This window comes from Anas platyrhynchos, chromosome 8, assembly GCF_047663525.1.
Source record: "Anas platyrhynchos isolate ZD024472 breed Pekin duck chromosome 8, IASCAAS_PekinDuck_T2T, whole genome shotgun sequence".
Taxonomy (NCBI): Eukaryota; Metazoa; Chordata; class Aves; order Anseriformes; family Anatidae; genus Anas; species Anas platyrhynchos.
In genome coordinates this window covers 18,364,078-18,391,994 of record NC_092594.1, presented here as the reverse complement: position 1 = coordinate 18,391,994, position 27,917 = coordinate 18,364,078, and the positions used below count along the sequence as shown (strand labels likewise).

The window sequence follows — 27,917 nt, the reverse complement described above, 5'->3', positions numbered from 1 at the left end:
GGACTCGGGGAGCGAGGACTCGGGGAGCGAGGACTCGGGGAGCGAGGACTCGGGGAGCGAGGACTCGGGGAGCGAGGACTCGGGGAGCGAGGACTCGGGGAGCGAGGACTCGGGGAGCGAGGACTCGGGGAGCGAGGACTCGGGGAGCGAGGACTCGGGGAGCGAGGACTCGGGGAGCGAGGACTCGGGGAGCGAGGACTCGGGGAGCGAGGACTCGGGGAGCGAGGACTCGGGGAGCGAGGACTCGGGGAGCGAGGACTCGGGGAGCGAGGACTCGGGGAGCGAGGACTCGGGGAGCGAGGACTCGGGGAGCGAGGACTCGGGGAGCGAGGACTCGGGGAGCGAGGACTCGGGGAGCGAGGACTCGGGGAGCGAGGACTCGGGGAGCGAGGACTCGGGGAGCGAGGACTCGGGGAGCGAGGACTCGGGGAGCGAGGACTCGGGGAGCGAGGACTCGGGGAGCGAGGACTCGGGGAGCGAGGACTCGGGGAGCGAGGACTCGGGGAGCGAGGACTCGGGGAGCGAGGACTCGGGGAGCGAGGACTCGGGGAGCGAGGACTCGGGGAGCGAGGACTCGGGGAGCGAGGACTCGGGGAGCGAGGACTCGGGGAGCGAGGACTCGGGGAGCGAGGACTCGGGGAGCGAGGACTCGGGGAGCGAGGACTCGGGGAGCGAGGACTCGGGGAGCGAGGACTCGGGGAGCGAGGACTCGGGGAGCGAGGACTCGGGGAGCGAGGACTCGGGGAGCGAGGACTCGGGGAGCGAGGACTCGGGGAGCGAGGACTCGGGGAGCGAGGACTCGGGGAGCGAGGACTCGGGGAGCGAGGACTCGGGGAGCGAGGACTCGGGGAGCGAGGACTCGGGGAGCGAGGACTCGGGGAGCGAGGACTCGGGGAGCGAGGACTCGGGGAGCGAGGACTCGGGGAGCGAGGACTCGGGGAGCGAGGACTCGGGGAGCGAGGACTCGGGGAGCGAGGACTCGGGGAGCGAGGACTCGGGGAGCGAGGACTCGGGGAGCGAGGACTCGGGGAGCGAGGACTCGGGGAGCGAGGACTCGGGGAGCGAGGACTCGGGGAGCGAGGACTCGGGGAGCGAGGACTCGGGGAGCGAGGACTCGGGGAGCGAGGACTCGGGGAGCGAGGACTCGGGGAGCGAGGACTCGGGGAGCGAGGACTCGGGGAGCGAGGACTCGGGGAGCGAGGACTCGGGGAGCGAGGACTCGGGGAGCGAGGACTCGGGGAGCGAGGACTCGGGGAGCGAGGACTCGGGGAGCGAGGACTCGGGGAGCGAGGACTCGGGGAGCGAGGACTCGGGGAGCGAGGACTCGGGGAGCGAGGACTCGGGGAGCGAGGACTCGGGGAGCGAGGACTCGGGGAGCGAGGACTCGGGGAGCGAGGACTCGGGGAGCGAGGACTCGGGGAGCGAGGACTCGGGGAGCGAGGACTCGGGGAGCGAGGACTCGGGGAGCGAGGACTCGGGGAGCGAGGACTCGGGGAGCGAGGACTCGGGGAGCGAGGACTCGGGGAGCGAGGACTCGGGGAGCGAGGACTCGGGGAGCGAGGACTCGGGGAGCGAGGACTCGGGGAGCGAGGACTCGGGGAGCGAGGACTCGGGGAGCGAGGACTCGGGGAGCGAGGACTCGGGGAGCGAGGACTCGGGGAGCGAGGACTCGGGGAGCGAGGACTCGGGGAGCGAGGACTCGGGGAGCGAGGACTCGGGGAGCGAGGACTCGGGGAGCGAGGACTCGGGGAGCGAGGACTCGGGGAGCGAGGACTCGGGGAGCGAGGACTCGGGGAGCGAGGACTCGGGGAGCGAGGACTCGGGGAGCGAGGACTCGGGGAGCGAGGACTCGGGGAGCGAGGACTCGGGGAGCGAGGACTCGGGGAGCGAGGACTCGGGGAGCGAGGACTCGGGGAGCGAGGACTCGGGGAGCGAGGACTCGGGGAGCGAGGACTCGGGGAGCGAGGACTCGGGGAGCGAGGACTCGGGGAGCGAGGACTCGGGGAGCGAGGACTCGGGGAGCGAGGACTCGGGGAGCGAGGACTCGGGGAGCGAGGACTCGGGGAGCGAGGACTCGGGGAGCGAGGACTCGGGGAGCGAGGACTCGGGGAGCGAGGACTCGGGGAGCGAGGACTCGGGGAGCGAGGACTCGGGGAGCGAGGACTCGGGGAGCGAGGACTCGGGGAGCGAGGACTCGGGGAGCGAGGACTCGGGGAGCGAGGACTCGGGGAGCGAGGACTCGGGGAGCGAGGACTCGGGGAGCGAGGACTCGGGGAGCGAGGACTCGGGGAGCGAGGACTCGGGGAGCGAGGACTCGGGGAGCGAGGACTCGGGGAGCGAGGACTCGGGGAGCGAGGACTCGGGGAGCGAGGACTCGGGGAGCGAGGACTCGGGGAGCGAGGACTCGGGGAGCGAGGACTCGGGGAGCGAGGACTCGGGGAGCGAGGACTCGGGGAGCGAGGACTCGGGGAGCGAGGACTCGGGGAGCGAGGACTCGGGGAGCGAGGACTCGGGGAGCGAGGACTCGGGGAGCGAGGACTCGGGGAGCGAGGACTCGGGGAGCGAGGACTCGGGGAGCGAGGACTCGGGGAGCGAGGACTCGGGGAGCGAGGACTCGGGGAGCGAGGACTCGGGGAGCGAGGACTCGGGGAGCGAGGACTCGGGGAGCGAGGACTCGGGGAGCGAGGACTCGGGGAGCGAGGACTCGGGGAGCGAGACTCGGGGAGCGAGGACTCGGGGAGCGAGGACTCGGGGAGCGAGGACTCGGGGAGCGAGGACTCGGGGAGCGAGGACTCGGGGAGCGAGGACTCGGGGAGCGAGGACTCGGGGAGCGAGGACTCGGGGAGCGAGGACTCGGGGAGCGAGGACTCGGGGAGCGAGGACTCGGGGAGCGAGGACTCGGGGAGCGAGGACTCGGGGAGCGAGGACTCGGGGAGCGAGGACTCGGGGAGCGAGGACTCGGGGAGCGAGGACTCGGGGAGCGAGGACTCGGGGAGCGAGGACTCGGGGAGCGAGGACTCGGGGAGCGAGGACTCGGGGAGCGAGGACTCGGGGAGCGAGGACTCGGGGAGCGAGGACTCGGGGAGCGAGGACTCGGGGAGCGAGGACTCGGGGAGCGAGGACTCGGGGAGCGAGGACTCGGGGAGCGAGGACTCGGGGAGCGAGGACTCGGGGAGCGAGGACTCGGGGAGCGAGGACTCGGGGAGCGAGGACTCGGGGAGCGAGGACTCGGGGAGCGAGGACTCGGGGAGCGAGGACTCGGGGAGCGAGGACTCGGGGAGCGAGGACTCGGGGAGCGAGGACTCGGGGAGCGAGGACTCGGGGAGCGAGGACTCGGGGAGCGAGGACTCGGGGAGCGAGGACTCGGGGAGCGAGGACTCGGGGAGCGAGGACTCGGGGAGCGAGGACTCGGGGAGCGAGGACTCGGGGAGCGAGGACTCGGGGAGCGAGGACTCGGGGAGCGAGGACTCGGGGAGCGAGGACTCGGGGAGCGAGGACTCGGGGAGCGAGGACTCGGGGAGCGAGGACTCGGGGAGCGAGGACTCGGGGAGCGAGGACTCGGGGAGCGAGGACTCGGGGAGCGAGGACTCGGGGAGCGAGGACTCGGGGAGCGAGGACTCGGGGAGCGAGGACTCGGGGAGCGAGGACTCGGGGAGCGAGGACTCGGGGAGCGAGGACTCGGGGAGCGAGGACTCGGGGAGCGAGGACTCGGGGAGCGAGGACTCGGGGAGCGAGGACTCGGGGAGCGAGGACTCGGGGAGCGAGGACTCGGGGAGCGAGGACTCGGGGAGCGAGGACTCGGGGAGCGAGGACTCGGGGAGCGAGGACTCGGGGAGCGAGGACTCGGGGAGCGAGGACTCGGGGAGCGAGGACTCGGGGAGCGAGGACTCGGGGAGCGAGGACTCGGGGAGCGAGGACTCGGGGAGCGAGGACTCGGGGAGCGAGGACTCGGGGAGCGAGGACTCGGGGAGCGAGGACTCGGGGAGCGAGGACTCGGGGAGCGAGGACTCGGGGAGCGAGGACTCGGGGAGCGAGGACTCGGGGAGCGAGGACTCGGGGAGCGAGGACTCGGGGAGCGAGGACTCGGGGAGCGAGGACTCGGGGAGCGAGGACTCGGGGAGCGAGGACTCGGGGAGCGAGGACTCGGGGAGCGAGGACTCGGGAGCGAGGACTCGGGGAGCGAGGACTCGGGAGCGAGGACTCGGGAGCGAGGACTCGGGGAGCGAGGACTCGGGGAGCGAGGACTCGGGGAGCGAGGACTCGGGGAGCGAGGACTCGGGGAGCGAGGACTCGGGGAGCGAGGACTCGGGGAGCGAGGACTCGGGGAGCGAGGACTCGGGGAGCGAGGACTCGGGGAGCGAGGACTCGGGGAGCGAGGACTCGGGGAGCGAGGGGGGAGCGAGGACTCGGGGAGCGAGGACTCGGGGAGCGAGGACTCGGGGAGCGAGGACTCGGGGAGCGAGGACTCGGGGAGCGAGGACTCGGGGAGCGAGGACTCGGGGAGCGAGGACTCGGGGAGCGAGGACTCGGGGAGCGAGGACTCGGGGAGCGAGGACTCGGGGAGCGAGGACTCGGGGAGCGAGGACTCGGGGAGCGAGGACTCGGGGAGCGAGGACTCGGGGAGCGAGGACTCGGGGAGCGAGGACTCGGGGAGCGAGGACTCGGGGAGCGAGGACTCGGGGAGCGAGGACTCGGGGAGCGAGGACTCGGGGAGCGAGGACTCGGGGAGCGAGGACTCGGGGAGCGAGGACTCGGGGAGCGAGGACTCGGGGAGCGAGGACTCGGGGAGCGAGGACTCGGGGAGCGAGGACTCGGGGAGCGAGGACTCGGGGAGCGAGGACTCGGGGAGCGAGGACTCGGGGAGCGAGGACTCGGGGAGCGAGGACTCGGGGAGCGAGGACTCGGGGAGCGAGGACTCGGGGAGCGAGGACTCGGGGAGCGAGGACTCGGGGAGCGAGGACTCGGGGAGCGAGGACTCGGGGAGCGAGGACTCGGGGAGCGAGGACTCGGGGAGCGAGGACTCGGGGAGCGAGGACTCGGGGAGCGAGGACTCGGGGAGCGAGGACTCGGGGAGCGAGGACTCGGGGAGCGAGGACTCGGGGAGCGAGGACTCGGGGAGCGAGGACTCGGGGAGCGAGGACTCGGGGAGCGAGGACTCGGGGAGCGAGGACTCGGGGAGCGAGGACTCGGGGAGCGAGGACTCGGGGAGCGAGGACTCGGGGAGCGAGGACTCGGGGAGCGAGGACTCGGGGAGCGAGGACTCGGGGAGCGAGGACTCGGGGAGCGAGGACTCGGGGAGCGAGGACTCGGGGAGCGAGGACTCGGGGAGCGAGGACTCGGGGAGCGAGGACTCGGGGAGCGAGGACTCGGGGAGCGAGGACTCGGGGAGCGAGGACTCGGGGAGCGAGGACTCGGGGAGCGAGGACTCGGGGAGCGAGGACTCGGGGAGCGAGGACTCGGGGAGCGAGGACTCGGGGAGCGAGGACTCGGGGAGCGAGGACTCGGGGAGCGAGGACTCGGGGAGCGAGGACTCGGGGAGCGAGGACTCGGGGAGCGAGGACTCGGGGAGCGAGGACTCGGGGAGCGAGGACTCGGGGAGCGAGGACTCGGGGAGCGAGGACTCGGGGAGCGAGGACTCGGGGAGCGAGGACTCGGGGAGCGAGGACTCGGGGAGCGAGGACTCGGGGAGCGAGGACTCGGGGAGCGAGGACTCGGGGAGCGAGGACTCGGGGAGCGAGGACTCGGGGAGCGAGGACTCGGGGAGCGAGGACTCGGGGAGCGAGGACTCGGGGAGCGAGGACTCGGGGAGCGAGGACTCGGGGAGCGAGGACTCGGGGAGCGAGGACTCGGGGAGCGAGGACTCGGGGAGCGAGGACTCGGGGAGCGAGGACTCGGGGAGCGAGGACTCGGGGAGCGAGGACTCGGGGAGCGAGGACTCGGGGAGCGAGGACTCGGGGAGCGAGGACTCGGGGAGCGAGGACTCGGGGAGCGAGGACTCGGGGAGCGAGGACTCGGGGAGCGAGGACTCGGGGAGCGAGGACTCGGGGAGCGAGGACTCGGGGAGCGAGGACTCGGGGAGCGAGGACTCGGGGAGCGAGGACTCGGGGAGCGAGGACTCGGGGAGCGAGGACTCGGGGAGCGAGGACTCGGGGAGCGAGGACTCGGGGAGCGAGGACTCGGGGAGCGAGGACTCGGGGAGCGAGGACTCGGGGAGCGAGGACTCGGGGAGCGAGGACTCGGGGAGCGAGGACTCGGGGAGCGAGGACTCGGGGAGCGAGGACTCGGGGAGCGAGGACTCGGGGAGCGAGGACTCGGGGAGCGAGGACTCGGGGAGCGAGGACTCGGGGAGCGAGGACTCGGGGAGCGAGGACTCGGGGAGCGAGGACTCGGGGAGCGAGGACTCGGGGAGCGAGGACTCGGGGAGCGAGGACTCGGGGAGCGAGGACTCGGGGAGCGAGGACTCGGGGAGCGAGGACTCGGGGAGCGAGGACTCGGGGAGCGAGGACTCGGGGAGCGAGGACTCGGGGAGCGAGGACTCGGGGAGCGAGGACTCGGGGAGCGAGGACTCGGGGAGCGAGGACTCGGGGAGCGAGGACTCGGGGAGCGAGGACTCGGGGAGCGAGGACTCGGGGAGCGAGGACTCGGGGAGCGAGGACTCGGGGAGCGAGGACTCGGGGAGCGAGGACTCGGGGAGCGAGGACTCGGGGAGCGAGGACTCGGGGAGCGAGGACTCGGGGAGCGAGGACTCGGGGAGCGAGGACTCGGGGAGCGAGGACTCGGGGAGCGAGGACTCGGGGAGCGAGGACTCGGGGAGCGAGGACTCGGGGAGCGAGGACTCGGGGAGCGAGGACTCGGGGAGCGAGGACTCGGGGAGCGAGGACTCGGGGAGCGAGGACTCGGGGAGCGAGGACTCGGGGAGCGAGGACTCGGGGAGCGAGGACTCGGGGAGCGAGGACTCGGGGAGCGAGGACTCGGGGAGCGAGGACTCGGGGAGCGAGGACTCGGGGAGCGAGGACTCGGGGAGCGAGGACTCGGGGAGCGAGGACTCGGGGAGCGAGGACTCGGGGAGCGAGGACTCGGGGAGCGAGGACTCGGGGAGCGAGGACTCGGGGAGCGAGGACTCGGGGAGCGAGGACTCGGGGAGCGAGGACTCGGGGAGCGAGGACTCGGGGAGCGAGGACTCGGGGAGCGAGGACTCGGGGAGCGAGGACTCGGGGAGCGAGGACTCGGGGAGCGAGGACTCGGGGAGCGAGGACTCGGGGAGCGAGGACTCGGGGAGCGAGGACTCGGGGAGCGAGGACTCGGGGAGCGAGGACTCGGGGAGCGAGGACTCGGGGAGCGAGGACTCGGGGAGCGAGGACTCGGGGAGCGAGGACTCGGGGAGCGAGGACTCGGGGAGCGAGGACTCGGGGAGCGAGGACTCGGGGAGCGAGGACTCGGGGAGCGAGGACTCGGGGAGCGAGGACTCGGGGAGCGAGGACTCGGGGAGCGAGGACTCGGGGAGCGAGGACTCGGGGAGCGAGGACTCGGGGAGCGAGGACTCGGGGAGCGAGGACTCGGGGAGCGAGGACTCGGGGAGCGAGGACTCGGGGAGCGAGGACTCGGGGAGCGAGGACTCGGGGAGCGAGGACTCGGGGAGCGAGGACTCGGGGAGCGAGGACTCGGGGAGCGAGGACTCGGGGAGCGAGGACTCGGGGAGCGAGGACTCGGGGAGCGAGGACTCGGGGAGCGAGGACTCGGGGAGCGAGGACTCGGGGAGCGAGGACTCGGGGAGCGAGGACTCGGGGAGCGAGGACTCGGGGAGCGAGGACTCGGGGAGCGAGGACTCGGGGAGCGAGGACTCGGGGAGCGAGGACTCGGGGAGCGAGGACTCGGGGAGCGAGGACTCGGGGAGCGAGGACTCGGGGAGCGAGGACTCGGGGAGCGAGGACTCGGGGAGCGAGGACTCGGGGAGCGAGGACTCGGGGAGCGAGGACTCGGGGAGCGAGGACTCGGGGAGCGAGGACTCGGGGAGCGAGGACTCGGGGAGCGAGGACTCGGGGAGCGAGGACTCGGGGAGCGAGGACTCGGGGAGCGAGGACTCGGGGAGCGAGGACTCGGGGAGCGAGGACTCGGGGAGCGAGGACTCGGGGAGCGAGGACTCGGGGAGCGAGGACTCGGGGAGCGAGGACTCGGGGAGCGAGGACTCGGGGAGCGAGGACTCGGGGAGCGAGGACTCGGGGAGCGAGGACTCGGGGAGCGAGGACTCGGGGAGCGAGGACTCGGGGAGCGAGGACTCGGGGAGCGAGGACTCGGGGAGCGAGGACTCGGGGAGCGAGGACTCGGGGAGCGAGGACTCGGGGAGCGAGGACTCGGGGAGCGAGGACTCGGGGAGCGAGGACTCGGGGAGCGAGGACTCGGGGAGCGAGGACTCGGGGAGCGAGGACTCGGGGAGCGAGGACTCGGGGAGCGAGGACTCGGGGAGCGAGGACTCGGGGAGCGAGGACTCGGGGAGCGAGGACTCGGGGAGCGAGGACTCGGGGAGCGAGGACTCGGGGAGCGAGGACTCGGGGAGCGAGGACTCGGGGAGCGAGGACTCGGGGAGCGAGGACTCGGGGAGCGAGGACTCGGGGAGCGAGGACTCGGGGAGCGAGGACTCGGGGAGCGAGGACTCGGGGAGCGAGGACTCGGGGAGCGAGGACTCGGGGAGCGAGGACTCGGGGAGCGAGGACTCGGGGAGCGAGGACTCGGGGAGCGAGGACTCGGGGAGCGAGGACTCGGGGAGCGAGGACTCGGGGAGCGAGGACTCGGGGAGCGAGGACTCGGGGAGCGAGGACTCGGGGAGCGAGGACTCGGGGAGCGAGGACTCGGGGAGCGAGGACTCGGGGAGCGAGGACTCGGGGAGCGAGGACTCGGGGAGCGAGGACTCGGGGAGCGAGGACTCGGGGAGCGAGGACTCGGGGAGCGAGGACTCGGGGAGCGAGGACTCGGGGAGCGAGGACTCGGGGAGCGAGGACTCGGGGAGCGAGGACTCGGGGAGCGAGGACTCGGGGAGCGAGGACTCGGGGAGCGAGGACTCGGGGAGCGAGACTCGGGGAGCGAGGACTCGGGGAGCGAGGACTCGGGGAGCGAGGACTCGGGGAGCGAGGACTCGGGGAGCGAGGACTCGGGGAGCGAGGACTCGGGGAGCGAGGACTCGGGGAGCGAGGACTCGGGGAGCGAGGACTCGGGGAGCGAGGACTCGGGGAGCGAGGACTCGGGGAGCGAGGACTCGGGGAGCGAGACTCGGGGAGCGAGGACTCGGGGAGCGAGGACTCGGGGAGCGAGGACTCGGGGAGCGAGGACTCGGGGAGCGAGGACTCGGGGAGCGAGGACTCGGGGAGCGAGGACTCGGGGAGCGAGGACTCGGGGAGCGAGGACTCGGGGAGCGAGGACTCGGGGAGCGAGGACTCGGGGAGCGAGGACTCGGGGAGCGAGGACTCGGGGAGCGAGGACTCGGGGAGCGAGGACTCGGGGAGCGAGGACTCGGGGAGCGAGGACTCGGGGAGCGAGGACTCGGGGAGCGAGGACTCGGGGAGCGAGGACTCGGGGAGCGAGGACTCGGGGAGCGAGGACTCGGGGAGCGAGGACTCGGGGAGCGAGGACTCGGGGAGCGAGGACTCGGGGAGCGAGGACTCGGGGAGCGAGGACTCGGGGAGCGAGGACTCGGGGAGCGAGGACTCGGGGAGCGAGGACTCGGGGAGCGAGGACTCGGGGAGCGAGGACTCGGGGAGCGAGGACTCGGGGAGCGAGGACTCGGGGAGCGAGGACTCGGGGAGCGAGGACTCGGGGAGCGAGGACTCGGGGAGCGAGGACTCGGGGAGCGAGGACTCGGGGAGCGAGGACTCGGGGAGCGAGGACTCGGGGAGCGAGGACTCGGGGAGCGAGGACTCGGGGAGCGAGGACTCGGGGAGCGAGGACTCGGGGAGCGAGGACTCGGGGAGCGAGGACTCGGGGAGCGAGGACTCGGGGAGCGAGGACTCGGGGAGCGAGGACTCGGGGAGCGAGGACTCGGGGAGCGAGGACTCGGGGAGCGAGGACTCGGGGAGCGAGGACTCGGGGAGCGAGGACTCGGGGAGCGAGGACTCGGGGAGCGAGGACTCGGGGAGCGAGGACTCGGGGAGCGAGGACTCGGGGAGCGAGGACTCGGGGAGCGAGGACTCGGGGAGCGAGGACTCGGGAGCGAGGACTCGGGAGCGAGGACTCGGGGAGCGAGGACTCGGGAGCGAGGACTCGGGAGCGAGGACTCGGGAGCGAGGACTCGGGGAGCGAGGACTCGGGGAGCGAGGACTCGGGGAGCGAGGACTCGGGGAGCGAGGACTCGGGGAGCGAGGACTCGGGGAGCGAGGACTCGGGGAGCGAGGACTCGGGGAGCGAGGACTCGGGGAGCGAGGACTCGGGGAGCGAGGACTCGGGGAGCGAGGACTCGGGGAGCGAGGACTCGGGGAGCGAGGACTCGGGGAGCGAGGACTCGGGGAGCGAGGACTCGGGGAGCGAGGACTCGGGGAGCGAGGACTCGGGGAGCGAGGACTCGGGGAGCGAGGACTCGGGGAGCGAGGACTCGGGGAGCGAGGACTCGGGGAGCGAGGACTCGGGGAGCGAGGACTCGGGGAGCGAGGACTCGGGGAGCGAGGACTCGGGGAGCGAGGACTCGGGGAGCGAGGACTCGGGGAGCGAGGACTCGGGGAGCGAGGACTCGGGGAGCGAGGACTCGGGGAGCGAGGACTCGGGGAGCGAGGACTCGGGGAGCGAGGACTCGGGGAGCGAGGACTCGGGGAGCGAGGACTCGGGGAGCGAGGACTCGGGGAGCGAGGACTCGGGGAGCGAGGACTCGGGGAGCGAGGACTCGGGGAGCGAGGACTCGGGGAGCGAGGACTCGGGGAGCGAGGACTCGGGGAGCGAGGACTCGGGGAGCGAGGACTCGGGGAGCGAGGACTCGGGGAGCGAGGACTCGGGGAGCGAGGACTCGGGGAGCGAGGACTCGGGGAGCGAGGACTCGGGGAGCGAGGACTCGGGGAGCGAGGACTCGGGGAGCGAGGACTCGGGGAGCGAGGACTCGGGGAGCGAGGACTCGGGGAGCGAGGACTCGGGGAGCGAGGACTCGGGGAGCGAGGACTCGGGGAGCGAGGACTCGGGGAGCGAGGACTCGGGGAGCGAGGACTCGGGGAGCGAGGACTCGGGGAGCGAGGACTCGGGGAGCGAGGACTCGGGGAGCGAGGACTCGGGGAGCGAGGACTCGGGGAGCGAGGACTCGGGGAGCGAGGACTCGGGGAGCGAGGACTCGGGGAGCGAGGACTCGGGGAGCGAGGACTCGGGGAGCGAGGACTCGGGGAGCGAGGACTCGGGGAGCGAGGACTCGGGGAGCGAGGACTCGGGGAGCGAGGACTCGGGGAGCGAGGACTCGGGGAGCGAGGACTCGGGGAGCGAGGACTCGGGGAGCGAGGACTCGGGGAGCGAGGACTCGGGGAGCGAGGACTCGGGGAGCGAGGACTCGGGGAGCGAGGACTCGGGGAGCGAGGACTCGGGGAGCGAGGACTCGGGGAGCGAGGACTCGGGGAGCGAGGACTCGGGGAGCGAGGACTCGGGGAGCGAGGACTCGGGGAGCGAGGACTCGGGGAGCGAGGACTCGGGGAGCGAGGACTCGGGGAGCGAGGACTCGGGGAGCGAGGACTCGGGGAGCGAGGACTCGGGGAGCGAGGACTCGGGGAGCGAGGACTCGGGGAGCGAGGACTCGGGGAGCGAGGACTCGGGGAGCGAGGACTCGGGGAGCGAGGACTCGGGGAGCGAGGACTCGGGGAGCGAGGACTCGGGGAGCGAGGACTCGGGGAGCGAGGACTCGGGGAGCGAGGACTCGGGGAGCGAGGACTCGGGGAGCGAGGACTCGGGGAGCGAGGACTCGGGGAGCGAGGACTCGGGGAGCGAGGACTCGGGGAGCGAGGACTCGGGGAGCGAGGACTCGGGGAGCGAGGACTCGGGGAGCGAGGACTCGGGGAGCGAGGACTCGGGGAGCGAGGACTCGGGGAGCGAGGACTCGGGGAGCGAGGACTCGGGGAGCGAGGACTCGGGGAGCGAGGACTCGGGGAGCGAGGACTCGGGGAGCGAGGACTCGGGGAGCGAGGACTCGGGGAGCGAGGACTCGGGGAGCGAGGACTCGGGGAGCGAGGACTCGGGGAGCGAGGACTCGGGGAGCGAGGACTCGGGGAGCGAGGACTCGGGGAGCGAGGACTCGGGGAGCGAGGACTCGGGGAGCGAGGACTCGGGGAGCGAGGACTCGGGGAGCGAGGACTCGGGGAGCGAGGACTCGGGGAGCGAGGACTCGGGGAGCGAGGACTCGGGGAGCGAGGACTCGGGGAGCGAGGACTCGGGGAGCGAGGACTCGGGGAGCGAGGACTCGGGGAGCGAGGACTCGGGGAGCGAGGACTCGGGGAGCGAGGACTCGGGGAGCGAGGACTCGGGGAGCGAGGACTCGGGGAGCGAGGACTCGGGGAGCGAGGACTCGGGGAGCGAGGACTCGGGGAGCGAGGACTCGGGGAGCGAGGACTCGGGGAGCGAGGACTCGGGGAGCGAGGACTCGGGGAGCGAGGACTCGGGGAGCGAGGACTCGGGGAGCGAGGACTCGGGGAGCGAGGACTCGGGGAGCGAGGACTCGGGGAGCGAGGACTCGGGGAGCGAGGACTCGGGGAGCGAGGACTCGGGGAGCGAGGACTCGGGGAGCGAGGACTCGGGGAGCGAGGACTCGGGGAGCGAGGACTCGGGGAGCGAGGACTCGGGGAGCGAGGACTCGGGGAGCGAGGACTCGGGGAGCGAGGACTCGGGGAGCGAGGACTCGGGGAGCGAGGACTCGGGGAGCGAGGACTCGGGGAGCGAGGACTCGGGGAGCGAGGACTCGGGGAGCGAGGACTCGGGGAGCGAGGACTCGGGGAGCGAGGACTCGGGGAGCGAGGACTCGGGGAGCGAGGACTCGGGGAGCGAGGACTCGGGGAGCGAGGACTCGGGGAGCGAGGACTCGGGGAGCGAGGACTCGGGGAGCGAGGACTCGGGGAGCGAGGACTCGGGGAGCGAGGACTCGGGGAGCGAGGACTCGGGGAGCGAGGACTCGGGGAGCGAGGACTCGGGGAGCGAGGACTCGGGGAGCGAGGACTCGGGGAGCGAGGACTCGGGGAGCGAGGACTCGGGGAGCGAGGACTCGGGGAGCGAGGACTCGGGGAGCGAGGACTCGGGGAGCGAGGACTCGGGGAGCGAGGACTCGGGGAGCGAGGACTCGGGGAGCGAGGACTCGGGGAGCGAGGACTCGGGGAGCGAGGACTCGGGGAGCGAGGACTCGGGGAGCGAGGACTCGGGGAGCGAGGACTCGGGGAGCGAGGACTCGGGGAGCGAGGACTCGGGGAGCGAGGACTCGGGGAGCGAGGACTCGGGGAGCGAGGACTCGGGGAGCGAGGACTCGGGGAGCGAGGACTCGGGGAGCGAGGACTCGGGGAGCGAGGACTCGGGGAGCGAGGACTCGGGGAGCGAGGACTCGGGGAGCGAGGACTCGGGGAGCGAGGACTCGGGGAGCGAGGACTCGGGGAGCGAGGACTCGGGGAGCGAGGACTCGGGGAGCGAGGACTCGGGGAGCGAGGACTCGGGGAGCGAGGACTCGGGGAGCGAGGACTCGGGGAGCGAGGACTCGGGGAGCGAGGACTCGGGGAGCGAGGACTCGGGGAGCGAGGACTCGGGGAGCGAGGACTCGGGGAGCGAGGACTCGGGGAGCGAGGACTCGGGGAGCGAGGACTCGGGGAGCGAGGACTCGGGGAGCGAGGACTCGGGGAGCGAGGACTCGGGGAGCGAGGACTCGGGGAGCGAGGACTCGGGGAGCGAGGACTCGGGGAGCGAGGACTCGGGGAGCGAGGACTCGGGGAGCGAGGACTCGGGGAGCGAGGACTCGGGGAGCGAGGACTCGGGGAGCGAGGACTCGGGGAGCGAGGACTCGGGGAGCGAGGACTCGGGGAGCGAGGACTCGGGGAGCGAGGACTCGGGGAGCGAGGACTCGGGGAGCGAGGACTCGGGGAGCGAGGACTCGGGGAGCGAGGACTCGGGGAGCGAGGACTCGGGGAGCGAGGACTCGGGGAGCGAGGACTCGGGGAGCGAGGACTCGGGGAGCGAGGACTCGGGGAGCGAGGACTCGGGGAGCGAGGACTCGGGGAGCGAGGACTCGGGGAGCGAGGACTCGGGGAGCGAGGACTCGGGGAGCGAGGACTCGGGGAGCGAGGACTCGGGGAGCGAGGACTCGGGGAGCGAGGACTCGGGGAGCGAGGACTCGGGGAGCGAGGACTCGGGGAGCGAGGACTCGGGGAGCGAGGACTCGGGGAGCGAGGACTCGGGGAGCGAGGACTCGGGGAGCGAGGACTCGGGGAGCGAGGACTCGGGGAGCGAGGACTCGGGGAGCGAGGACTCGGGGAGCGAGGACTCGGGGAGCGAGGACTCGGGGAGCGAGGACTCGGGGAGCGAGGACTCGGGGAGCGAGGACTCGGGGAGCGAGGACTCGGGGAGCGAGGACTCGGGGAGCGAGGACTCGGGGAGCGAGGACTCGGGGAGCGAGGACTCGGGGAGCGAGGACTCGGGGAGCGAGGACTCGGGGAGCGAGGACTCGGGGAGCGAGGACTCGGGGAGCGAGGACTCGGGGAGCGAGGACTCGGGGAGCGAGGACTCGGGGAGCGAGGACTCGGGGAGCGAGGACTCGGGGAGCGAGGACTCGGGGAGCGAGGACTCGGGGAGCGAGGACTCGGGGAGCGAGGACTCGGGGAGCGAGGACTCGGGGAGCGAGGACTCGGGGAGCGAGGACTCGGGGAGCGAGGACTCGGGGAGCGAGGACTCGGGGAGCGAGGACTCGGGGAGCGAGGACTCGGGGAGCGAGGACTCGGGGAGCGAGGACTCGGGGAGCGAGGACTCGGGGAGCGAGGACTCGGGGAGCGAGGACTCGGGGAGCGAGGACTCGGGGAGCGAGGACTCGGGGAGCGAGGACTCGGGGAGCGAGGACTCGGGGAGCGAGGACTCGGGGAGCGAGGACTCGGGGAGCGAGGACTCGGGGAGCGAGGACTCGGGGAGCGAGGACTCGGGGAGCGAGGACTCGGGGAGCGAGGACTCGGGGAGCGAGGACTCGGGGAGCGAGGACTCGGGGAGCGAGGACTCGGGGAGCGAGGACTCGGGGAGCGAGGACTCGGGGAGCGAGGACTCGGGGAGCGAGGACTCGGGGAGCGAGGACTCGGGGAGCGAGGACTCGGGGAGCGAGGACTCGGGGAGCGAGGACTCGGGGAGCGAGGACTCGGGGAGCGAGGACTCGGGGAGCGAGGACTCGGGGAGCGAGGACTCGGGGAGCGAGGACTCGGGGAGCGAGGACTCGGGGAGCGAGGACTCGGGGAGCGAGGACTCGGGGAGCGAGGACTCGGGGAGCGAGGACTCGGGGAGCGAGGACTCGGGGAGCGAGGACTCGGGGAGCGAGGACTCGGGGAGCGAGGACTCGGGGAGCGAGGACTCGGGGAGCGAGGACTCGGGGAGCGAGGACTCGGGGAGCGAGGACTCGGGGAGCGAGGACTCGGGGAGCGAGGACTCGGGGAGCGAGGACTCGGGGAGCGAGGACTCGGGGAGCGAGGACTCGGGGAGCGAGGACTCGGGGAGCGAGGACTCGGGGAGCGAGGACTCGGGGAGCGAGGACTCGGGGAGCGAGGACTCGGGGAGCGAGGACTCGGGGAGCGAGGACTCGGGGAGCGAGGACTCGGGGAGCGAGGACTCGGGGAGCGAGGACTCGGGGAGCGAGGACTCGGGGAGCGAGGACTCGGGGAGCGAGGACTCGGGGAGCGAGGACTCGGGGAGCGAGGACTCGGGGAGCGAGGACTCGGGGAGCGAGGACTCGGGGAGCGAGGACTCGGGGAGCGAGGACTCGGGGAGCGAGGACTCGGGGAGCGAGGACTCGGGGAGCGAGGACTCGGGGAGCGAGGACTCGGGGAGCGAGGACTCGGGGAGCGAGGACTCGGGGAGCGAGGACTCGGGGAGCGAGGACTCGGGGAGCGAGGACTCGGGGAGCGAGGACTCGGGGAGCGAGGACTCGGGGAGCGAGGACTCGGGGAGCGAGGACTCGGGGAGCGAGGACTCGGGGAGCGAGGACTCGGGGAGCGAGGACTCGGGGAGCGAGGACTCGGGGAGCGAGGACTCGGGGAGCGAGGACTCGGGGAGCGAGGACTCGGGGAGCGAGGACTCGGGGAGCGAGGACTCGGGGAGCGAGGACTCGGGGAGCGAGGACTCGGGGAGCGAGGACTCGGGGAGCGAGGACTCGGGGAGCGAGGACTCGGGGAGCGAGGACTCGGGGAGCGAGGACTCGGGGAGCGAGGACTCGGGGAGCGAGGACTCGGGGAGCGAGGACTCGGGGAGCGAGGACTCGGGGAGCGAGGACTCGGGGAGCGAGGACTCGGGGAGCGAGGACTCGGGGAGCGAGGACTCGGGGAGCGAGGACTCGGGGAGCGAGGACTCGGGGAGCGAGGACTCGGGGAGCGAGGACTCGGGGAGCGAGGACTCGGGGAGCGAGGACTCGGGGAGCGAGGACTCGGGGAGCGAGGACTCGGGGAGCGAGGACTCGGGGAGCGAGGACTCGGGGAGCGAGGACTCGGGGAGCGAGGACTCGGGGAGCGAGGACTCGGGGAGCGAGGACTCGGGGAGCGAGGACTCGGGGAGCGAGGACTCGGGGAGCGAGGACTCGGGGAGCGAGGACTCGGGGAGCGAGGACTCGGGGAGCGAGGACTCGGGGAGCGAGGACTCGGGGAGCGAGGACTCGGGGAGCGAGGACTCGGGGAGCGAGGACTCGGGGAGCGAGGACTCGGGGAGCGAGGACTCGGGGAGCGAGGACTCGGGGAGCGAGGACTCGGGGAGCGAGGACTCGGGGAGCGAGGACTCGGGGAGCGAGGACTCGGGGAGCGAGGACTCGGGGAGCGAGGACTCGGGGAGCGAGGACTCGGGGAGCGAGGACTCGGGGAGCGAGGACTCGGGGAGCGAGGACTCGGGGAGCGAGGACTCGGGGAGCGAGGACTCGGGGAGCGAGGACTCGGGGAGCGAGGACTCGGGGAGCGAGGACTCGGGGAGCGAGGACTCGGGGAGCGAGGACTCGGGGAGCGAGGACTCGGGGAGCGAGGACTCGGGGAGCGAGGACTCGGGGAGCGAGGACTCGGGGAGCGAGGACTCGGGGAGCGAGGACTCGGGGAGCGAGGACTCGGGGAGCGAGGACTCGGGGAGCGAGGACTCGGGGAGCGAGGACTCGGGGAGCGAGGACTCGGGGAGCGAGGACTCGGGGAGCGAGGACTCGGGGAGCGAGGACTCGGGGAGCGAGGACTCGGGGAGCGAGGACTCGGGGAGCGAGGACTCGGGGAGCGAGGACTCGGGGAGCGAGGACTCGGGGAGCGAGGACTCGGGGAGCGAGGACTCGGGGAGCGAGGACTCGGGGAGCGAGGACTCGGGGAGCGAGGACTCGGGGAGCGAGGACTCGGGGAGCGAGGACTCGGGGAGCGAGGACTCGGGGAGCGAGGACTCGGGGAGCGAGGACTCGGGGAGCGAGGACTCGGGGAGCGAGGACTCGGGGAGCGAGGACTCGGGGAGCGAGGACTCGGGGAGCGAGGACTCGGGGAGCGAGGACTCGGGGAGCGAGGACTCGGGGAGCGAGGACTCGGGGAGCGAGGACTCGGGGAGCGAGGACTCGGGGAGCGAGGACTCGGGGAGCGAGGACTCGGGGAGCGAGGACTCGGGGAGCGAGGACTCGGGGAGCGAGGACTCGGGGAGCGAGGACTCGGGGAGCGAGGACTCGGGGAGCGAGGACTCGGGGAGCGAGGACTCGGGGAGCGAGGACTCGGGGAGCGAGGACTCGGGGAGCGAGGACTCGGGGAGCGAGGACTCGGGGAGCGAGGACTCGGGGAGCGAGGACTCGGGGAGCGAGGACTCGGGGAGCGAGGACTCGGGGAGCGAGGACTCGGGGAGCGAGGACTCGGGGAGCGAGGACTCGGGGAGCGAGGACTCGGGGAGCGAGGACTCGGGGAGCGAGGACTCGGGGAGCGAGGACTCGGGGAGCGAGGACTCGGGGAGCGAGGACTCGGGGAGCGAGGACTCGGGGAGCGAGGACTCGGGGAGCGAGGACTCGGGGAGCGAGGACTCGGGGAGCGAGGACTCGGGGAGCGAGGACTCGGGGAGCGAGGACTCGGGGAGCGAGGACTCGGGGAGCGAGGACTCGGGGAGCGAGGACTCGGGGAGCGAGGACTCGGGGAGCGAGGACTCGGGGAGCGAGGACTCGGGGAGCGAGGACTCGGGGAGCGAGGACTCGGGGAGCGAGGACTCGGGGAGCGAGGACTCGGGGAGCGAGGACTCGGGGAGCGAGGACTCGGGGAGCGAGGACTCGGGGAGCGAGGACTCGGGGAGCGAGGACTCGGGGAGCGAGGACTCGGGGAGCGAGGACTCGGGGAGCGAGGACTCGGGGAGCGAGGACTCGGGGAGCGAGGACTCGGGGAGCGAGGACTCGGGGAGCGAGGACTCGGGGAGCGAGGACTCGGGGAGCGAGGACTCGGGGAGCGAGGACTCGGGGAGCGAGGACTCGGGGAGCGAGGACTCGGGGAGCGAGGACTCGGGGAGCGAGGACTCGGGGAGCGAGGACTCGGGGAGCGAGGACTCGGGGAGCGAGGACTCGGGGAGCGAGGACTCGGGGAGCGAGGACTCGGGGAGCGAGGACTCGGGGAGCGAGGACTCGGGGAGCGAGGACTCGGGGAGCGAGGACTCGGGGAGCGAGGACTCGGGGAGCGAGGACTCGGGGAGCGAGGACTCGGGGAGCGAGGACTCGGGGAGCGAGGACTCGGGGAGCGAGGACTCGGGGAGCGAGGACTCGGGGAGCGAGGACTCGGGGAGCGAGGACTCGGGGAGCGAGGACTCGGGGAGCGAGGACTCGGGGAGCGAGGACTCGGGGAGCGAGGACTCGGGGAGCGAGGACTCGGGGAGCGAGGACTCGGGGAGCGAGGACTCGGGGAGCGAGGACTCGGGGAGCGAGGACTCGGGGAGCGAGGACTCGGGGAGCGAGGACTCGGGGAGCGAGGACTCGGGGAGCGAGGACTCGGGGAGCGAGGACTCGGGGAGCGAGGACTCGGGGAGCGAGGACTCGGGGAGCGAGGACTCGGGGAGCGAGGACTCGGGGAGCGAGGACTCGGGGAGCGAGGACTCGGGGAGCGAGGACTCGGGGAGCGAGGACTCGGGGAGCGAGGACTCGGGGAGCGAGGACTCGGGGAGCGAGGACTCGGGGAGCGAGGACTCGGGGAGCGAGGACTCGGGGAGCGAGGACTCGGGGAGCGAGGACTCGGGGAGCGAGGACTCGGGGAGCGAGGACTCGGGGAGCGAGGACTCGGGGAGCGAGGACTCGGGGAGCGAGGACTCGGGGAGCGAGGACTCGGGGAGCGAGGACTCGGGGAGCGAGGACTCGGGGAGCGAGGACTCGGGGAGCGAGGACTCGGGGAGCGAGGACTCGGGGAGCGAGGACTCGGGGAGCGAGGACTCGGGGAGCGAGGACTCGGGGAGCGAGGACTCGGGGAGCGAGGACTCGGGGAGCGAGGACTCGGGGAGCGAGGACTCGGGGAGCGAGGACTCGGGGAGCGAGGACTCGGGGAGCGAGGACTCGGGGAGCGAGGACTCGGGGAGCGAGGACTCGGGGAGCGAGGACTCGGGGAGCGAGGACTCGGGGAGCGAGGACTCGGGGAGCGAGGACTCGGGGAGCGAGGACTCGGGGAGCGAGGACTCGGGGAGCGAGGACTCGGGGAGCGAGGACTCGGGGAGCGAGGACTCGGGGAGCGAGGACTCGGGGAGCGAGGACTCGGGGAGCGAGGACTCGGGGAGCGAGGACTCGGGGAGCGAGGACTCGGGGAGCGAGGACTCGGGGAGCGAGGACTCGGGGAGCGAGGACTCGGGGAGCGAGGACTCGGGGAGCGAGGACTCGGGGAGCGAGGACTCGGGGAGCGAGGACTCGGGGAGCGAGGACTCGGGGAGCGAGGACTCGGGGAGCGAGGACTCGGGGAGCGAGGACTCGGGGAGCGAGGACTCGGGGAGCGAGGACTCGGGGAGCGAGGACTCGGGGAGCGAGGACTCGGGGAGCGAGGACTCGGGGAGCGAGGACTCGGGGAGCGAGGACTCGGGGAGCGAGGACTCGGGGAGCGAGGACTCGGGGAGCGAGGACTCGGGGAGCGAGGACTCGGGGAGCGAGGACTCGGGGAGCGAGGACTCGGGGAGCGAGGACTCGGGGAGCGAGGACTCGGGGAGCGAGGACTCGGGGAGCGAGGACTCGGGGAGCGAGGACTCGGGGAGCGAGGACTCGGGGAGCGAGGACTCGGGGAGCGAGGACTCGGGGAGCGAGGACTCGGGGAGCGAGGACTCGGGGAGCGAGGACTCGGGGAGCGAGGACTCGGGGAGCGGGACCACATGACAGAAACTTTAAAAAACCCAAAGTTCCATGTTACAGACACAGTCAAAAAAATCCTCAAGCTCCCCAACCCATATCAAATTTTTAACCCAGGAGTACTTACCTGCCAGCTTCTGAATTTTACTTACTACCAAACAACTTCATGGGGAAGTAGCACCACCAGGGTTTTCCCATTCTGAGTAGTCACCACCAATGTTACTAGCTCATAGAGCGTCCCAAACTATTTCACAGAGATTGTAGAAAACAGGATGAAAAAGCAGCCTACTTATGAACACTGTTTCCATTTTACGAGGACAGTAGAAAAAGCACCCTAAGTAACCTAAATCTCATACTCCTCTAGAGTGGCAAGTTTTCCCATGCTCCTCATGCTTCCTTTATATCAAATGTCAAATGATCCCCACCTGGCAGATTTCATTTCACATGTGTGGAGTCATGAGACCTTGTGGAATAGGCTCATCAACCTAGGTTTCAATGTTTAAGGTTCAATTGCTCCTTATCGCTAATAGAAATAACCTGGCTTAGTGGTTAGAGTTGACCTAATGAATGAAATACAAAAGGCGCATAAGGCTCATATTTCTGCTAGTCATTCTGTGAGGAAAATTAGTACAGAGCCTGTTAAAATAATCACTGAACTGCAGTGGGAATGGAACCAAAGGGAAACCTTTTCACAGAAACCCCTGGGTTTTAAAGCTGGCATCCACCGTGGCCTGCAAAATATCTTTTATAAGAAGGTGTTTGGATAAGGTTTTTGAATAGTTTATACAGATCCTTGCTTTCCTCTGAGTCAGCAATGTTTTCAGGTCTAAAGAGAGACCTGAATTCCTAATCTCAAGGTTTTTGGAAGGGCTTTCAAGAGTGGCTTGTTTATTTAAAACCCTTTGTCCTTTTCTAAACTTCAGATGCAGGGAAACAATTCTACAGACTTACTGTTTCCTTAAGTGATGGTAACGTAGTAAACAAGGTACTCATTTATTTGGCAATGTGTTACTTTAACACCACGTTGCTTTGAACCATTTTGATACTCTAATTCCTGTCATCTGAAAGGCTTCAGGCAGCCAGAGAGCCAAAACTCTGCATGTTACGTACGGCCCCATAATTTCTAGCAGCTGCTGGCTCAAGGGCTAGGGCTCTGCAGGCAAGTCCAGGTTGGCCTTGCTGGCAGGGCCCCGGGGTACGGTGATGCAACCACTGTGGCTCTGCCCTTAGAAATTACCAGCCCCAAAGCAAACAGAGCTGTTTGGTGTCCTTCTGGTGCTCCAGGCTACCTGCAAAGAGGGATTTGTGTCTGGGCAGCGAGTGGGGCCTTGGGCCGAGATGGACAATAACGCCTCGGGGCCACGGCAGCCTCTGCTCCGCAAAGAGGAGCCTCAGCCCTCTCATTTTGGGGCCTGCCTGTGTGAGGGAGGGAGTCCTGGGCCCCAGGAGGAGCTGCAGATCTGCAAGGATCAGTCCCCAGGAGCCAAAACCTGGAGTTTGGAGCAGCCTCAGCGGCTCTTGCAGTTCTTTTCTGCGAGCGCTTGTTTGGATGGTGGAGTTGGAAACGCTGCTCGTCTGTGCAGGACGGCGTTTGCTCTGTGTTCCTTATTTCAACCCCAAAAGAGCATCGTCAAAGTCTAGAACAAGAAAGACTTTATCTAGCGTTGCACCCACAGGCTTGTGTGGTGTTACTTGCTCTTGCTGTCCAAACCCTTTGAAGTGTTAATGTAGTATGGGTAGGTTTATGGTGTTTAAATTATTAATGCTGCCACAATCATTAAATAAATAAATAAATAATTCAAATAAATAAAAAAACAAAAACAAAAAACAGGAAATTTCAACTGTTAAAAGTTTATATTTAAATATTCTCTTGATTAATACTACTTTGAGGTTGTTTTGCTTACAAATTAATGGTAAGAGAAAAAGATTTTTGGTAGTCACAGTCCAGAATGTTTGTCTGCCAGTGACTGATTTTTTTTGTAGACACTCTTTATATCTCATTTTAAAAACCTGTAGTTCAAAATCTATTTCTTGAGCTTTTCAAGACCATTTAAGTAACTTAATTTTTATTCTTTGTAATAACACTACCTTTTTTCGCTCTGTAAGACTGCATGAGAACTCAGCAAACTATGGCAGGTATGAAGGATCTGCTGTATTTCAGTATTAGTAACACTTGGGTATGTGAGTATGACAGTGCTAAAATGTGCAATTACAGTGTGGGTTCCTTAATTTTTACTCATTGTCTTTGACATTCTGGCCTTCTGGAGATGTTTCACTGTATTCCTTATAATAACAAAGCAGCTGAATTGCAGCTTTAATTGCCAAATTTGACTTTGGCAAAAAAATCAGGCTCCAAGAGAAAGCGAAGTCCTGGCTTGGTTTGTGTGGAGTGCCAGAGCAATGTCCCTCTGGAAGTGAAGGTCTCCAGGGTTGATGTGAAAAAAGGTTGCTGTGCAATGAAATAGCACCAAAAAGGGCTGAGACATTTGGCAAAATGTGAACCATTTGCTGAGGAGAGACTATTCAAAATTACATGTGAAAGAGGAGAAACGGTGGAAGCAAAGGGTAAAAAGGTTATAGTGACGAGAAGGTAGGAATGGTGGCTGAAGCCTGTGAGTCCACCAACAAGGTCAAATGAAGCCTTGGGTTAAGTTTGGCACTTTTCTTTTAAATAAAATTGTTTGCTAATCTGGCCTGAATAGTTTTCATGGCCAGCTTTGTTCTTAAAGAGCTAGATCTCTGTCTGTGGTGGGTAAGAGCGTAAGACCCAACCTTTGTTAAAGAGGTTTGCTCTCAAGTGTGTTGGTGAGCTTGCCAGTGCCCAAGACTGGAGAGCAGAACAATTTCTGGGTGGTTAAATATGATGATTTAGCACTGATGTGAAGCAACGGTAACGTGTCAGGGGCAGCTATGCTGCTACTTAGTCTGCTCTTGTTTTGCACAGATCTCTCCCTGACCTGGCTCTTGGTGGGATGCTAGGGGGGAGGAAGGAGGAAGGGAACCACCCCACAACAGCTGCGTGCTGTGGGTGCACGTGGGGACGGGACGTGGTCCCCCCTTTCCACCAGTGTGGGACCTTGTAATGGTAGCTGTGAAAACAGCCTTCGTCCAGGGTGACACTGCAAGTGCAGTCACACACAAGCTGGGTTAGGAGGTGGAAATGAAGTGTGCAGGATCTGCAGTAGCACTTGAAGGGTGTAAAAAGATGATGGGGACTTTGGTCAAGGTTCAGCTACTGCTTATGTGGGGCTTTCCCTCTCTGTTTTGGGGCAGTTCCTTTTACAGTCAAATGCACATTCCTTCAAAGCCCCTTGGACTTGATAATTCTTCTTTCTCCACATGACAAAGAAGGTGGATTTACTCTGAAGAAATATTTCCAATTGGCAAATGGCAGCCATTTAGAAAATTCTTCCTATATTCTTCTGTTTCAACGTTTTTTTCTCTTTTCTTTCATAGACACGGATGAAGACACAGTGAAAAGGTGTTTTGCCACGTTTGAAGAGAAGTTCTTCCAAACCTGCGAGAAAGAACTTGCCAAAATCAACATTTTCTATTCAGGTAAAGTACTTATTTGTGTGTATTTGTGGAAAATACGGCAACACAAAAGGAGTCTGAAGCTCCCAGACTTTCAGAATAGCCACAGTGTTCACGAAGGTCTACCATCAGGTAATTACAGGGCATGTTTATATGGGAGACTGCTCCGGTTTAATCACAGATGTGGAACTAAAACCATGGTTTTTGAATGGAGGAAGAATGAAGGGCAGGCAATTTCATTGCTTTGTAATAGCATCCTGCTGAACTTTGAAGATGCTCTTAAATTTAAGTGGCAGCTTACATATAGGGCACAGTTTCTCAGCTTACCCATGGTGGCAGTCTACTGTGCTTGTTTTAGGCATAAGTGCAAAGCTCCCTAGATGGTGTTCTCGGGGCTTTTGCTGGACGAGCTATCCTGGACTTGCTTATGTATGGTCACTTGTCTGTCTTGATGCGTTCAACAGGTTTTTAGGCACTTAACTCTTACTTTTGCAGCTTTTCAGACTGGATCAGCCAGTAGCAATTCGTCACTGGCTGTATATACAATCCTGTTCACTAAATTTGAGTAAAAATGTAAGGGTGGTTGGAGCAGGGGTTCCTAGGGTTCATATTTCAAAGTGCTGTTTGTTTTCCCACCCTGTGTTTTGAAAACAAACTTCAGAATGGAATAATCAGAAATTTGCCCTGTAATATTGCTACAAAAGGCTTTGTAATAGTGTGTCCTAGTTTCACCCACCATTACATTTGAGCTCGTTTATGGCCTCTTTTGGTAAGGTTTAAAAAGGGTTTTCAGCTGGAAAACAGTTTAAATATGGATACAGGGATGTACTGACTGCTGCCATGCTTCTCTTAATGTGTTCTTGATTTATTAACATCTTGCAATAAACAGGCTTTTGCAGCACTCCATAGTAGCCTTTTTCTATTTTTGATTTCAGTCTGGTAACAAAGAAAAAGTCAAAGCGTGCAAAAATACTTTAATAACTATCAGGCAATGACTTTGTCGCTAGCAGAGTCTGGGTGGTGAAGATGAGAAGAGCTGAAAGCACAATAGATGTAGTGAGGGTACGCTGCAACTTGCCTCTGTTCGGCTTCCATGTAGGGAAGCGAATCTCCCTGGGGCAGGCTATGCCAGCTCTCCCGGCTCTGTGGCAGTGCTGTTTTGCTCTAGCCATAGTGGGCGCAAGGAACAAGGCAAGGGGAGATTTGGAGGCAGAAGCAGTGTGTTCTGTTGGGCCTGCTCTACTCTTTAGCCCATAGGCATTTTTCTGCATACAGTTCATCTATACCTAACCACACTCAGAACAGTTCTCAATTTTGTTTTACCTTGAGATCTTCTGCAACTGGGTGCAGGAAGTTCTTCAATTCACCTGCACAATGCAGGTGATAATTTTCGATAATGAAGCACGTACACACCCACGTATCCACACCCCTTCCCATATTGTATAAAATGCCACTCAGGATACAAGGAAGGTTTTTTTTTCAATTTGCTGTCATTTCAAAAACATACAGGAGAGAACACATGCAATTTGAAAATCGCTTGTGATGAGAATTAAATGAGTCTTTTATTTGCAGAAGAGCAATGTGACCTTAACAGTATGGAAACCCTTTATTCGGCTTACTAACATTAAGCTACCCAGAAGAACCACTGAAGACACATTTCTTGCCTTGCTCGTGTCTGAAATATGTCAAGTCAGACCCTGCTGTAACTCCAGGCAGGCGGTGGCTTGCATTATGGCCTGGTTCGTGCTATTTATTATAGGCTTATTATATGGTTTATTATACATTTGTCTTTACAACAATAAATATTGTCCACTTGCATGAAAGCTAATCCTTCTGCTGATCTCTGTTTTATTTCCTCGTCTCCTTTTCCTGTCCTGAGGGCTCCTCAATGAGCCCTGCCTGCTGCAGGATGCCTGTGCCTTTCGCTCTGTGCTCAAACATTGTCGGCTCGCATCAAACGTAGCCTGAATTCCCCAGGCCATTATTCTGGCTTTGTAGGAAGGAAAACTGCCATTAAATAAATCTGATTTGATAAACAGTTTGTGATTATTTGGACTGCTCTCAAGTAAACTTACACACACTTGAAAGAGGAGAAAAAAAACACACTAGTAGTAACATTTTCAGACAGTTCCAGCAGAGGAGCGCCTGTTCAAGAGCTAAGATTTCTTTTGTGGCCAGTTTTGGTTTGTTTGGGATTCTCTAGAGAGGAAGTTTGTTATCATTTAAATTGGTATAATCAGATTCTGCTTGTGCTGCTGTTCAGTTAGTAACATTTTAGTGTTAACTCGGGAGCTCCTTTTATCATTGGTAGGAAGCTGTGGCTTTAACTTGGTAAAGAAAATATTGAACGTGATACGTACAAGTAGAGAAAAGGAGGAGGTCTAAGAGCACGTGCCTAAAATGCACAGAGCAGCTGTGGGCAGGTATGGGTTATTAGATCGCCTGTTGAAACAGTTTTTGAGCACTGCCGTGACCATGCAGATGACCGTTTTTCCAAACTGGCACTTGGGGAGCAGCTTGATGTTACCTTTTTTTTTGTGATCCTTATCTTTAAGCTTGGAAAATAGTCCAAAGCATCAGGGAATTGCATGGACAAGGTCGTAACTCTTCAGTATTCTTTGATCAGGATCTGGGAGTACCTTTGGGGAGAAAGCTGCATTTTTACTGCAAGTCTTTTTGTTGAAGTCTGCCGCTGTTGATTTGGGGTTTTTCCTTAGTCTTTGCCTTGAGATTACACTTGAGCTGCGCACTCTGTGGTCATCAGGTCGTGCAGAGTGCTGCAAAACAAGAGTGGTTCCAGTTTCTAAGTGTTTGCTGCTTTTTTTTCTAACACTTTTGATGGCATCCTTTCTTTTTTTAAAAAAAAAGTCACTTTTCAGAGTGCTCAATTAGTGATAGCAGTGAATATCCTTTCAAATAGTTTGGAATACATTGCAAATTGAGAAATTCAGTTCTACTCTGCGTTGTGGTTTCCCTAGGCAACTCCCCGGGAGGTTTTAAGAATACCAGCACATTGTTTCTTATTTTTGCATCTGCAGTGACTCGGTAATAAAATCATTCCGTAACGAGATGAACTGATTTGCGGGCTGGATAACTGGAGTCAATGCAGGAGACGGGGCAGGGCTGCCATCCTCCAGGAGCAGCAGGTCATTACCAGGCTGCTTCAGTTGTCTTTAAAAACCCATCCGCAGGGAACCGTGGGCTGCCTGTACCAATGGAGAGAGCCGTCTGGAAGGCAGGACGTGACTCTGCTCAGCAGCAACCTGATTTAGCTCGAATATTGGGCCAGCTTTGAGTAGGAGGTTGAATTAAAAGACTTGCAATGGTTCTTCCAAGCCACATTTTTGGATGATTAAGAGTGTTTATATTGGAGATGATGCTATTTAATGGATGCTGGTTTGCAAACAGATAGGAAAATTGCAGTAGTTTTCTCACTATTTCAAAAACATTATCTTTTTTTTTTTTTTTTTTTTAATACCATGTTATTAGACTCTTGGATTTTAAGATTTTTCTGGACATAGGGACAATGGAACATGTGCTTTCAGTTGAAAGATGTAAGTTTGAACCCTTGCATATTTAATAATTTGATCCAAAGGAAATCTCAGTGTGTCACAGATGGTTTAATGTAACATTTTGAATATACAGAGAGTGAACTTGTGAATGTTATTTATACGAAGGCTTTTGATTCTAACAGATCCTCCAGCAGACATCTCTTACTTCTTCCAAAGAGAGCTCCTGAAGGGGGGAGGGAGTGGTTTTTTGGCAACCCGACCTCATGTGTGTTAAATATTGTGTGGCTGTGGACAGACACATCACACAGTGGGCTATGTCATCTCCATTCAGTGGAGCCCTTGCAGCTGTGGAAGTTGTCAGAAAGGAGTTTTCATTCCCTGTGCTTTTAAAACCTCTTACTGAGTTTACAATC

The 27,917-nt window shown here is 65.0% G+C and overlaps 1 protein-coding gene across 1 annotated transcript in view; it reads left to right on the top strand.

Annotated features, from left to right (window-relative positions):
- Window positions 1-27,917, top strand: part of XPR1 (xenotropic and polytropic retrovirus receptor 1) — a 134,492-nt gene that overhangs the window by 71,012 nt on the left and 35,563 nt on the right. Inside the window, exon 3 of the mRNA XM_027462506.3 lies at window positions 23,915-24,016. Coding sequence (XP_027318307.2) covers window positions 23,915-24,016 — 102 coding nt within the window. The remainder of the gene's footprint in view (window positions 1-23,914; window positions 24,017-27,917) is intronic.